The sequence below is a fragment of the Eurytemora carolleeae genome, unplaced genomic scaffold (genome assembly GCF_000591075.1).
Source record: "Eurytemora carolleeae unplaced genomic scaffold, Eaff_2.0 scaffold1749, whole genome shotgun sequence".
Classification (NCBI taxonomy): domain Eukaryota; kingdom Metazoa; phylum Arthropoda; class Copepoda; order Calanoida; family Temoridae; genus Eurytemora; species Eurytemora carolleeae.
The window spans coordinates 35,104-49,151 of record NW_019397714.1 but is presented as its reverse complement, the minus strand read 5'-3'; the positions used below and the strand labels follow the sequence as shown (position 1 = coordinate 49,151).

General features: G+C 32.6%; 1 protein-coding gene across 1 annotated transcript; it reads right to left on the bottom strand.

Annotated features, from left to right (window-relative positions):
* Positions 1-6,619: 6,619 nt before the first annotated feature.
* On the bottom strand, positions 6,620-13,559 carry LOC111715612 (glycoprotein-N-acetylgalactosamine 3-beta-galactosyltransferase 1). Its single transcript, XM_023490966.1, has 7 exons — positions 13,497-13,559; positions 12,394-12,493; positions 11,212-11,267; positions 10,322-10,329; positions 8,939-9,016; positions 7,779-7,878; positions 6,620-6,702 (listed from the first exon to the last, which is right to left on the bottom strand). The coding sequence occupies exons 1-7, from the start codon at positions 13,519-13,521 to the stop codon at positions 6,620-6,622; spliced, it is 450 nt and encodes a 149-aa protein (XP_023346734.1). The 5' UTR covers positions 13,522-13,559.
* Positions 13,560-14,048: the final 489 nt, after the last annotated feature.

Sequence of the window (14,048 nt, the reverse complement as noted above, 5' to 3'; positions counted from 1 at the left end):
TATAATTTGTGGCGAATTTTTAGCTCTTCTTGTGTTTTTTATGTTACTTACAAAGTGAGAAATAAAGCGGCATTAGCGTAATGGATGATCTTTTGGTGTTGTAAATTATTCAAGGGAGCATTAGGAATCGAGCAGGGCCCTCTTTAAATGGAGAATCACTTAAAATTATCATCGTGTATTTGACGAGCTTAAAGACATATTTTGGGACACTTCATAAAATGAATTAAAATTCGGCAAGGCAAACCACTTTTGCAAGGATGTAGAGATTAGAAAATTATAATTTGCGGCGAATTTTTAGCTCTTCTTGTGTTTTTTTTATGTTACTTACAAAGTGAGTAATAAAGCGGCATTAGTGTAATGGATGATCTTTTGGTGTTGTAAATAGTTCAAGGGAGAAATATATATCCTTTTCTCTACTGTATTGTGTACTGTATGTTATTTTAACCCTCACGCCAAGTGGGGCCTGTGAGAGTCAGGAATACTGGCCAACGATTCACCTGGAAATCCGGAGGACTAGGGATTCCCTTGAGAAAAGGAGCTTGTCAACGTGAGGAGAGAAGGGGTCAGTCTACAATGATCTAATGAAAGAGGAGGAGGAAGAACCATGATCGTGACTGTCTAGGATATTTGTGTACAGAATTCATCTCTCAACCAATAATCCATTTGCTTTTACTATTTAATAAAGCATTTGTCTCATGATTCTTGTGTAATATTAGTCAAGCGTGTGAACTAGATTTGTGTTTTTGCATTTAGCAAATATTGATTCTTTCATATAAAACATGGTGACAAGTTCAAATTTCGGTATGCCCAAGTGTTCACAACTCAATTTGTATTCCGGGAAATAGTTTTCTCTGAGTTGCGGTTCCACAATTATTACAAACAAAAGGAAAATATAGCGTCCTTTCCAGGGAGTAAGGAATAGAAGGGAGATACAACTGACGGGGTTCGCCCTACCAAATGATTTTACATGCTTTGCAGACGGTACTCCATTTGTATAAGAAATATTCAGAAAAGGTTATTGTATACGCGGTAATTGTACATCAGACAAGCGCATTAATTGCAGCATTGAGAAAGGACGCTATATTTTCCTTTTGTTTGTAATAATGGGCGGTTATCTACTGCACTGTGAAGTTCTAGTATATTAGTGATTGAGGTAAAATTGAATTATTTACTTGGATAATAGCTATATATTTCTCATCTGGTTTTATTTTATCTTTTATTTAAGGACATATTTATACTTTTGAGGTCAGTCTTTATCAAGTTATGTTTTTAGTATGGAACAAATGGAAGGACCAGGCGGAGGGGGTGCGGCGGTGGTTTACCCCGACTGGTTTGAACATTATCTCCGGACCATCACAGGGGACAGGATACAGGGTGTGGACGAGTCCTTCAAACAGCAACTAACTAACGACTTCATGGAGGAGACAAATATTGAAAAAAGAAGCTCTTCAGAAACAGTTATAGAAGCAGGTCCTGGAAGTCCCCTACTCTCAGATGCCCTGGGACAATATTGAAGAAAACCAAATTAAGACCGTCAGTAGGACAATTGAAGGTTTGAAACAGTTGGATTTCTCCTGGATGACACATTTAGCGGATATCTATGATCAGAGGTTTGTTACTTCCAAAATTGGGTTATATGTCATTTTTTCCTTGCGTCTTTGTGTGTTCATTCAAATCTTTGAACTTTCTTAAAAACTTTGATTTCATTACATAAATAAGACATTATTTAGCAAAATCATGTGTTTTTGCCCCAAGCAAAAACTCATGAAAAACACACTTGATAAAAAATGCAGGACTGCATGTTATTTTCGTGCACCGGTGCGTTTATTAAAATCATTCACCTTTCTTAAAAACTTTGATTTCATTTCATAAATATGATATTATTTAACAAAATCATGCGTTTCTGCGCCGGGCAAAAACGCATGAAAAACACACTTGATAAAAAATTCTGGATTGCATGTTTTTTCCATGCGCCTGCGTAATTTCATTCAAATCATTCAACTTTCTTAAAAACTTTGATTTCATTTCATAAATATGATATTATTTAGCAAAATCATGCGTTTAAATTTGATCAAATATTCAAAGTTTGAAATATCAAGGTTAACTCCATCTGGTTGCAAAGATATAGAGATAAGAAAGTTTGAGCTTGGGGCAAAACTCCATTCCTTTGCAACAAAAAGTATACAATGTGTCGTTTAAAGTAATAAATACAGGCTTACTGGCACATGGTGAGACTGGCCTTAAAACTTTGTAATTCAATGAGCATAAAGTGGAAGTTTTTTTATTATATTTTTTCAATGATTTACAGAATAATTTGGAAAATAGAGAAATAATTATGCACTTTACAGTTAAAGGGAACCAGGGGAAAAACGATCAAAGATAAATCCGACAACATCTCATAATCAACTCAAGTCAGAACTGCGGGAGCAGAAACTTGCCTCAGTTTAAATATTTTGTTTAGACATTTTGTAGTTGGTTACAGTCATCGTAGGCCACAAAGTGTGTTTCTTAGTTTCAGTAAAAACTATTCTAAATTTTGTTTTTCTACGTATATAAAATGTAATCGAAAAAAAGCCGTAATATAAAAAATTATCAAAATTTTCTGTCATCAAATATAGAAAAGTTTAAGCTAAACAGTAAATTATCAAAATTTTACTGTGTGTAAACAATCTAGATGCTATAACTTCAATGATAACTCTACTCAAAGTCTAATTAGAACATATCTAACTCTATCTCTTGCCAAAACTCAAGGCTCTCTATTCTCAGCCAATACTCAAGGCTCTGTATACGTCCGTATTAATCAACGAATAGGTTTACATAACGTTAACCGTAAAAATTCCAGTTTACATTTCATAAACCGGAAATTTTAACACAATGTTAGACATAGAGAGCAATGTTAAGACATGAAAAGTTTAAACTTATTAGTTGAGAATTTAGAGATGTCAACGTTTTGATTTTCTAGAATTTAGCTTTCATTACAGTAGTGGTGATCAAAAGTATAAACATTTGAAACGTTATGTTGCACATTATGAAATTTTATGGCAAATAGTAATTTTATGTAATGAATTTTCTGTGCTTGAACACCTTATTCAACGTTAAGCTTTAGTAAATGTTAGTGCAAAAAAGTAAGCTATGTTACACTTTTGCATTTCCTGTTTTAAAAAACTTTCCCAATGTTTCCTTAAAGCTTTTGTAATATAATCACAATTTTTTAACGTTCCACTTTCATGCAAGGTAAATATTTTCAGAGACCTTACGTTACACTTTAACTTGGTTTGAAAACTAAAAGGTGACAAATGCTTTGCTTTCATAAAACGTCCTTGGGGCATAGTTCTGCACGTTGCAATGCTTTTCAGCAGAGGCGCAACTAGGACTTTTGCTGGAGAAGGGCAATATATTCTTTTGTAAGGGTCAGGGGGGAGTTAAGGGGGTGTTTCCCCCCTTTTTCGAAAATTTTTCAAAAACAAAAGTGCTTTTTTAAGGGTTTAAAGTCGAAAAAAGGAAATTTTAAGTTCTTGCATGCAGATTTGGCTGTGTTCAATTCAAATCGATTTTTTATTCTTGTGTTTTTACCAAATTTATACTTCCAACAGCTGTAAAATGAATGATATGAGTCAATTCATTGAATATGTGTGCGAATCCCAAAAGAGTATTTTTTAAGTACCTGGTTTAATTACAGATTAAATTGCAAGAAATAATCATTTATAATTTCTGAAAAAAAAAACATAAAAATACATAGGTAAATAATAATTTCAATCATCTACATTGAAAAAGGACAGATAATGTTACCTTTTCTCTTGAAGTTATTGAATAAATTATTGATCTAACCAACATTCATAATCTAAATTCATTTTCGATTTTATGGAACTTCTGTCAAAGAAGATAAATCTTTTTTTGAAATCTAAATATTTATTGTCTTTTTAAATTGTACAAAATAGTTTACATGTAATCGACAAATTCGTTTACATTTTTTTTTAGATTTGTGAAATAAATACAAAATTGTTTACATGTGTTTACATTTTTTTTGATAGATCTGTATCAAGGTTAAATACGTACATTTCTTAAATTAGAAATTTGGACTTAAGGATACTTGGATCCTGCAAGACATATAAATTGAAGAGTGTAACAGTGAAGTCGTAGAGAATTAAAATGCATATAATAATTTTAAACAAAAAAGAAACACAAATTTTAAACGATTTTTAATGGCGAATTTCAGGGCGACAGTCAACCATAAAGGCTGGGGGGTCTGAATCTATGAGCGTCCCACGCCCCTCCCATTAAAAAAGGCCTTAGAGAATAGGTATAAAATTAAAATGCATAATCATAGACCATTTTTCAACGCCAGCTCATTGAAAAAAAATTAGACAGATAATTCTAATAGTTTGGGCTCTAGGGAAGGTTGAAAAAAAGCCCAAAAAAAGGTAAAATTGTATTTTTTTTAAACAGATATCCAATTGTGACACATGTTTTTTAAATCCATTTTTTAAGGAATTTTTAAAAATATAATTTTTAGATCTGTAGCTTTAGTCACAAAAAAGTTAAGGGCCATTTTAGATTTTTTTACACAGAACGGACTTTTTACCGCCCTGTACCCTACCCTATGCATTAAAAAAATTGACAGAAAAATCCTTTAACTATTCATTAAAAGTCACAAAATTTCACGGTAATAGTGACAAAAATGAGAGTGCTAGGACAAAAAAAAACTATAGGGCCGGCCAAGCCTGTTCAGGATTAAAAGCTAAAATAGTTAATGGGTAAGGCCTAGTTTTTATCAAACTTCTTTAAATAAATTAGTAAAAAAAATACTCAACAGATTGACCTCGAGAAGTAAAACATATTCAATGACCTCTTAAAATGACGTACAAGGGGTAGTACAGTTTTCAGCTTTACAGTCTGTATGAACAATCTATTCTAATTTATCTAGGCGTTTCACTCAGTTATCCTGGGGCTGAGTTTAAAGCTGAGGATGAAAATGGAGAGGTTTGGTTTAAATTTGAGGATGGAAGTTAAGAGGTTGAGTTAAAAGCTGAGAATGCAATTTAAGAGGTTGAGTTTAAAGCTCAGGATGGAAGTGGAGAGGTTGAGTTAAAAGCTGAGAATGCAATTTAAGAGGTTGAGTTTAAAACTGAAAATGCAAGTTGAGAGGTTGAGTTTAAAGATGAGGATGGTAGTGGAGAGGTTGAGTTTAAAGCTGAAGATGGAAGTGGAGAGGTTGAGTTTAAAATTGAGGATGGAAGTTAAGAGGTTGATTTTAAAGCTGAAAATGGAAGTGGAGAGGTTGAATTAAAAGCTAAAGATGGAAGTGGAGAGGTTGAGTTTAAAAACGAGGATGGAAGTGGAGAGGTTGAGTTTAAAACTAAAGATGGAAGTTGAGAGGTTGAGTTTAAAGCTGAGAATGGAAGCGGAGAGGTTGATTGTAATGCTAAGGATGGAAGTGGAGAGGTTGAGTTTAAAGCTGAGGATGGAAGTTAAGAGGTTGAGTTTAAAGATGAGGATGGAAGTTAAGAGGTTGAGTTTAAAGCTGTGAATGCAAGTGGAGAGGTTGAGTTTAAAGCTGAGGATGGAAGTGGAGAGGTTGAGTTTAAAGCTTTGGATGGAAGTTGAGAGGTTGAGTTGAAAGCCAGGTTCAATCTTATTTCAACATTGTGACGTACATCATGCAAATCAAATAATCTAAACAACAAACACAATTATTTTACAAAAGATTTTCTCTAAAAAACGCGGTAAATGTTTTTAAATGAAGGCACAGATTTTACAAAGAAGTTTAAATAAGTTATAGAACAAATTTGAGGATCTGAGGCCGAATTTTAAGAATTTGAGGCGCGGCTCAAATGTAGTTGGTTCCACTTAAAATCGTTTCAAGATTTGGGCCGTCGCCCAATTGAAACCGGTTTTTGGGAGATATAAGACGNCTTGATTGATTAATAGATGAAGGTACAGCCTACAGGTTTGTTAAAAAAGGAACAAAAAGAAAAATGCATAGATTTGTCAAAATATTATTTCATACTTGACATGATTAGGAATAGTCAATGATCGGAAATTAACGCAAGTTAAGAACAAAAATGAATTATTAGGAAAGTTAAAATGCATGTAAATTAGGAACAATATTATAACTTTAATTGATGAGTAAGACACATTACCATATGTATATATGAAAGTTAGATAGGAACATATAATATAAGTTAAATTTCTTACAAATATCCACATTTAAATAAATAGCGCTTTGCGTGCGATGTTTTTGTTTCTATTTTAGAATTTTTGTTCCTATTTTCAGATTTTTTTATCTTAAAAAATCTCGCCCCCCCCACCCCTCGGCTGAAATCCTGTGTCCGCCCCGGCGTAAACGGAAGATAGTCTACAATCTTGTTTAGCAAAAGTATTGAATTTAGGGTCTAGAATAGCGAGGAAATGCAGGTGGCCACAAGCCACAATATTTTTCCCAACCATGCTTTTTGTCTTGCGGCAATTACTATGGAAGGGGAAATGATGTGGCTCATGGCCACCTGCCTTCCCTCACTCTCTCTTCTAGGTTGTAGGGTTTTAATTACAATAAATACAAAGAAAAAAAATCATTATCATATTTTTGGCTTAAAAAAAGTACAGAATTTTTCGTATATTTTCAAAAGTAATTGATATATAAAATATACCTTGGATGAGAAATATAATGAAATGATATTGCTCGTTCACTACAGCAGTCAAACCCTTAACAAATTTGTGAACAGGGTTGCCAAAAAGAACGAAACTTCTGAGACGACTGTTCGGAATTTATACTGTCAGATTCATGATTCCGTTTTTACGGTGAACTTGCTTCTCTCTCTACCAAATCATTAAGTAAAAGCAAATTAAAATCTTAGAATTTAAGTATTAAATCTTAATTTAATCTTTAACCAATAATTAGTTTTAAACTTTTAAACTATAGCAGCCTATGAATATACTTTGCTAGTCTGTTTGTTTTCAACCGATCGATAAACGTTAAAACAGCTGAACCGATCAGGCCCACATTTTTTATGGAACCTAATCTAATCCCAGGAGAGATTATGGATGGTTAGAATTGAACAAATTTAACTTAACAAATTTTGAATTTTCAAAATCCACGAAAAACAACGACAACAGAGCAACAATTAAAAGTTTATAAGATGGGCGCGAAATGCCCTAGAAGCCGAGTCATGGAAGTTTGTAGTCAGATTTTGACTCCACTGGAGACCACCGGAGGGAATTCTTTTTCACTGGAGGGGGTTTGAAAAAATGCTTTTTACAATTCAAAACTTTACGCAGGGTGATTTACATTCCACTGGAGGGATTCAGATGTCCTTCCTGGGGGGTTATAATTCCACTGGAGGGATTCAGTTATCCTTCCAAGGGGTTTATAATTCCACTGGAGGGATTNAATCACTCTGCGTAAAGTTTTAAATTATAAAAAGCATTTTTTAAACCCCTCCAGTGAAAATAAAATCCCTCCGGTGGTCTCCAGTAGAATCGAAATCTTACTACGAACTTCTTTGAGTCCTAGAAGCCTAGTTCTGAAAAACATAAATACAATATTCCGTCAGTCGTCACAAATATCGGCTTCCTTTCAGAATATTAAGAAGAATCTATTCAAATATTTCAAAATTTTATGTTCAAGACCGAAATACATTAGCCCAGATATTTTGTCAAGCTTGGGCCTAATTTTTTAAGTTGATACGCAGTAAAGTAGGAGAGAAAATATCATCATCTATATCATCAAACTGTCAGCTTTTTTAAACTTGTCGAAAACTATATTGAAACTGGTGATAAACCTGTTAGTGGTTTTTTCATCATATATGTAGACATCCAGCTACCCTCAGTCAGTGTCATCATTGACCAAATGTGAAGAGGGATAAAGGTTTCTTCATCTCTCTAAAATATGAAAGGGAGTGTTTGCGAAAAAATTAAAGGGGGTATAGGCTTACGTCGAAAAATTATCGATGGTGATCGCTACTNAATTGAATATAAAACAAAAATTAAACAATTTTACATAATGTCACTTTTATGACGTTAACAAATTTTTATTACCAAATTGTCACTTTTTTGTTGTTACCAATTTGTCATTACCAAATTGTCACTTTTGTGAGCTTACCAAATTGTCATTACCAAATTGTCGATACCAACTGTCACCTTACCAAATTGTCATTACCAAATTGGCATTACCAAATTGTCATTACCAAATTGACATTAACAAAAATCCGCCCATCCTATTCCGTCTATAAGGAGAAAATTGTTAAAAACTACTCATACTGAAGAACGTAGCGTTCATACAAATTCAGACCGTTACAACATTCGACTCGGATCGTAAAAAATCAATTTAATTACAAACAAATCATTCAGATATTTCAACCTATAATCATCGATCATTTTTCTACGCATTTGTATATAGTTCATATTTCAAAATATTTTTGTTTTGTTTCATATATACTATGTATATAACAATTATTTTTTGACGCTAGGTGTCGTTGGAGTCTCTTTCACGAGGAACTCCAGAAGCATCAAGAGCAGAGACACCTAGCGGCCAAATAAACCAGAGTTTACAGAGCCTAAGGAAACCATTTAACCTAATATGCTCCATAGAAGAGATTGGGAATGTTTCATTTGGTGTACCGTCCAGTTTAGCATTATATAGATTATTTAGTCTGCATGTAGTACTAGCTGTACAACTTACTCTAGCTGTGTAATTAAAAGATCTGTCCAATACTTCAAATAAAACGGAGTTTACTGTATTAAAGGGACTGTAAGCGTAATTTTTAAGTGACCTTCCATTTAACATGGTACCCTTTAAACCTTTTTCTGATCAATCACGTGGACGACATTGTAGTTTTTAAACACATTCATGCAGAAGTTTTTTTTGTAGAGAAACCACAATTTAAAATGATAAATTTTTCAAATTATGTACCGGATGTCTAATTCATACTTAATGTAAAACCTTAATGTCCCTAGATACGGAGGGATGAACGCCTAGCCTGGAAAGACACCAGGCCATTTCAGCATCTTCTCTTCCATCCTGGTACAGAGCTTTATAAATACAATTCAATTCTACGATTTGATTCGTTAACAACAAGGGCTATTTTTTTTTTATTAAATCCCCCCGCCCCTTATTTATCCCTTAATATAGAAGTAACTATTTATATTTTTACTGTACAAGTATGTATTGCAAAATTCCTATTTTTTATGGGTAAAATAAATCAGTGTTTGACAAAAAAAATAAGAAATAGATGTAGACAGTAGACACAGCTTGAAAATGATGATGACTGTAAGACATTGATCACCATGGATTTAATAGAAAAGGGGCAAAAGCTTAAAGGGTAAAACAGGTAAAGGGAGCCAAGAAATTCTCTTATGAGCTTTTGACAGGCCAGGTGGCCAAACGTCTCGTAGGCTAGGGGGCTAATCAATAGTTTATTACAGACTAAGCTTCAAAGACCATAACTAGTTATGGTAGAACAGGGGGGTGGATTTCACTTAAAGGAATCATGAGTCTTTGCCACAAACTCTGATTTTCTAATCCTTAGACGTTTACAACCCGATTTCTTAGACATTGTTCAAAAATTCTGGTATATCAAATAGTTTTAGCTTGAAAAAAAGGTTTACACCATCAAATCTAGGGATTATGAAATTTAAACTTGTAACAAAAACTCAATTTTTTTTGAATTTATAAGAACAATTTTAAATCTGTTCATTATTGACAAAGTGACCTCTCTTTTGCCAGTGGGATTTTATATTGAAGCACCCAAATTACGGTGTGTCCCGATAAAAACCCGTTAGTGGTAGCTAGAGCCTCAATTTTGAACCTATATTGACAATTTTGGTAATTTTTGATCTCTAGATCTTATATAAATTTAAGTTTTGGATTTCCCCTCATGCAAAATAAGGATTCATTGATGAAATTTAGACCCTAAACTAAGTAACTTGAACCATCTTGAACAAAAAATTAAAAGCGAGGTGGTTGACTTGAACCCTGCAATTTAAAAAACAGTCATGATGGCGGCCATGACCTAGTAATTGAAATGTTTTACTGTAAACATTCATAATAAAGAGCTTTAAAATTTTGTTAATACTGCTAGAAATGATATTTGTAGTAAAAGCGTATTTAGGTTTTTCTCTAGATTTTTTTTGGCTCCAGAGGAATTCCGCATTTGAAACTTCAATAAAGTTTACAACGTTCGTTTACAAATTTTTAGTTGATATAAAAAATGTCAAAATTCTCAATATTGATCCAAAATATTGAGGATCTATAGTTACCACTTCAGTTTTATTTTGACACCCTGTACTCTGTAGGCTTCAACGAATATAGTGATATTATACTTACATCTTGCTCTTTTTCATTCAAAATTCAGGGGTAAATAAGGGTAATAGTACATGTTATCAGATTTATTAGTAATTGAATCGGAAATTTTCTGTGGATATTGTAAATATCGAAGGCTTGATCTAGCCATCAAAGGTAGATACTTTTAAAGGATCTGAATTTTTGCCACGCACTCAGATTTTCAAATCCCTTTTTCTTTGTAACTTAATACCGTAGATCTTTGATATTTCAAACTATGAATTCAGGAAGATCGAATAGTCTAAAATTTCACCATTAGATTTAGGGATTAGAAAATTTCATTGTGTGGCAAAGACTCAATTCCTTTGAGGATAAATGCTTGATCACTCAACAAAAGTTAGCCTTACAGGGTATGACCATCAAGGGATATGAAAGAGAAATTTATGGAATCCGTAGATCTGTGGAAGATTGAGATCAAGTCTTGATACTGAGATAGAACACAGAAGTTCAGACTAATCAAATTAAAAAAAGGATTGATTTTTTGTTGCACTCTCCAGCTTAAGGAAATGCTAATTTCTTTAAAATCATAAAATTAAAAAGTGTTCGACACAAACTCTAACTTTCATCCCTACATCTTTGCAACCAGATTTCGTAGACCTTTCATGTTGTATAGTATATAAACTCTCTTTAATAACCTAAGCATGAAATATCAAAGTTTAAATTAATCAGGTTGCAAAGATACAGGAATTAAAAAACTTGACTAATAAATTCAGCACAGTCTGAAGTTATAAACACATGAAAGATTTCAACGCTGGGGAGTAGGGTGCATGAAGAAATTATGCAGTTTATGTATTTATCCTCACCTTTTTAGCATTGATTTACAAATTTTAATGGATTTTTACGTATGATAACAATGACTATTATCATTAATTTACCCCTACATAAGCTTTTATTTGTAAATGCTTCAGTCACTACAAGTTCAACAGCTTTTCTAAACACAATATATATTCATTAATAAATTAGACTTTTGTTTAAAATAATGTAGTTTATACCAATTTATTCAATGGTACCGGTATGAATCAGACAATACCCTCGTTACATGGAAATTATGCGTTCAGTTCCTTTGAGCGTGTATTTCTAAATACTGATATGCAAGTTTAAAATGAAAGTGAAATATAAATTAAATAATTAAATGCTATTTCAATATCTCATGAATTTCGTATTTTTTTTGTTTTATTTGTGTAGTCCTTAATCATGCTGGAGCTTCAAAATACTTTATTTTGTCATTAACATGTTTATGGGTATTTTAACAATATTATTGTTGGGTTTGAAATCTACTCACAAAAGTTGTTTCCAACCTCCTGAGGCTAAAAGCGGCCGTGATTTCTAGTTTTTCTGGGTAGTGACAGTCGTGTTAAACTACCGCACCAGTCAAATGTAGGGTTTTAAGATAAATTCAATTATACAAAAAATCTAACCTTTCAGGGTTCTCCCGGGTACCTTAGGTATTATATTCACGAAGAGAACAAAATATTTTGTGTACATCCTAAAAAGATAATTCCGTATTCCCATTTTTCTAAAAATTGCTCTTAAAAACACCATATAGTTGTCTGAACTGAACAAATAAACTATAAGGTCGGATTCTACAGGTCATTGGCAGACATAAAGTGTTCTTCTTCAAAGCTTGAAAATGGTAGGATATCACGGGAAATGAGCATTGAAAATATTATCTTGAGCATAAAACGATGAAAAATGATCAAAAGTCATGCTTTTTCTGCAGGTACGTTTTGCCAATTATTAAGTGAAATATACAATCTGAACAATACTGCAAGAGTTAAAAACATACCAGCCTTACTGCAGAATCCGACCCTATGTTTTATTTCTTCAGTTTAGACCTTTAAGTGGTGATTTTATAATCAATTTAAAAAAACCATGATACTTAATTATCTGTTAAGGCTTTACACCAAATAATTCGTTCTTTTCATGAATCTGTTGCCTAAGGTACCTGGTAGAACCCTGAATGGTTAGATTTTTCGGACAGTTAAATTTATCCTAAAAACCTACATTTGACTAGTGACTGGCCATTTCTTTTAAAATCTATGATTAGTATTTTCTACCTGGAAAGAAGATATCCTGCCCCTCCACTCACTGTTCCCCCCGGTACTTCAAGATTATAGTGAGCACCAAAGAAGGTTGGGATATCAGGGTCATGTAGGGCTAAAACATCAATTAATACAATGCAATACAGTGACACCCAGAAACCTGTGGTATAGGGATACGACATTGAGTAATAAATGAAAAATGCGTCTGTGCACACTGCTCAATTGATTGTACAACTTAAATACAACAGTCGTCTTCCTTTTCCACAGTTTTATTGGTTTCACAGTATAAATTTCATATCATTACTATAACCAGGAATTTCTGTTCAAAAAAGGTAATACAAAACAAAGTATGAAAACAACTATGTTTTTATTACAATTAAGTTTGAAATTGCAACTAATTTCGATTATAACTAAGTTTGATTAAAACTAATTTTGATTATAACTAAGTTTGATTACAACACAGTTTGATTACAACTAAGTTTGATTGCAACTAATTTTGATTATAACTAAATGTTATTGCAACTAAGCTCGATTGCAAGTTAGATTACATGTAAGTTTGACTACAACTAAGTTTGATTGCAACTAAGTTTGATTACATCCAGGTTTGATTACAACTAAGTATGATTGCAATTAAGTTAAATTACACAGAAGTTTGATTGCAACATAGTTTGATTGCAACTAATTTTTATTGAAACAAACTTTGATTACAACTAAGTTTAATTATAACTAAGTTTTATTAAAACAAAATATGATTGCAACTAAGCTCGATTGCAACTAAGTTCAATAACAACTATGTTTGATTGCAACTATAGTTTTGTTGCAACTAAGTTTGATTGCTTCTAAGTTTGATTGCAACTAAGCTTGATTGCAACTAAGTTTGATTGCAACTAAGTTTGATTGCAACTAAGTTTAATAACAACTAAGCTTGATTGCAACTAAGTTTGATTGCAACTAAGTTTGATTGCAACTAAGTTTAATTGTAACTAAGTTTGGTTGGAACTCAGTTTAATAACAACAAAGTTTGATTGCAACTAAGTTTCACAGCAACTAAGTTTGATTGCAACTAAGTTTGATTGCAACTAAGTTTGCTAAAAAAGTGTCTTTGATCATAAAATTACCAAGCATTGCATGAAGATTTTCCATTATAACATAAGTATCATCATCCGCCTTCAGAACCCAATCAATCTTAGAAATTATTAAAAATACAAAGTGGTTTAGATATTTAAAATAATTTGATTAAGGTAACTTATGATCCAGACAGCAATATAAAGTTGCACAAATTTTCATGAATTGGTAGACTATAAAGTGCCACACCGCTTTAGCCTTTTGATTTTACCTTACTAACTCAATTAAACTTTTTTGTAGACATATTAATGTATATTTTTTTAACTATAATGTGCGAGCTTGCAATCTTAGTACTACTGTAAAGGAGACCTTCAACTTTTGAATTTAAAAGTTTAATTTAATCTATTCAAAATGTTCTAAAATTTGTAGGTGGAAACCTATTTCTTATCAATTTTTAACAATTAAATTTTTTTAAATGTTAATCTTTAATCTTATAAATTGGAAAGAGGCTTCCGTTCCGATGCCAGCTCACAACTGAGGAGCTTATGTTAAACCACAGCGGACTAGGGTCAATTTGAATTCAATCTGGCCCAACCCTTTGTACC

What these genes read in the sequence shown, in the direction of transcription:
- LOC111715612 (XM_023490966.1), bottom strand. Translation starts at nt 13,521, where the DNA reads ATGGAAAATCTTCATGCAATGCTTG. An exon ending in AAATCTTCATGCAATGCTTG is followed by an intron (nt 12,494 to 13,496) that starts GTAATTTTATGA and finishes TTGATGTTTTAG; the next exon opens with CCCTACATGACCCTGATATC. An exon ending in GATGAAAAAACCACTAACAG is followed by an intron (nt 6,703 to 7,778) that starts GTTTATCACCAG and finishes AAATTTGTTAAG; the next exon opens with GGTTTGACTGCTGTAGTGAA.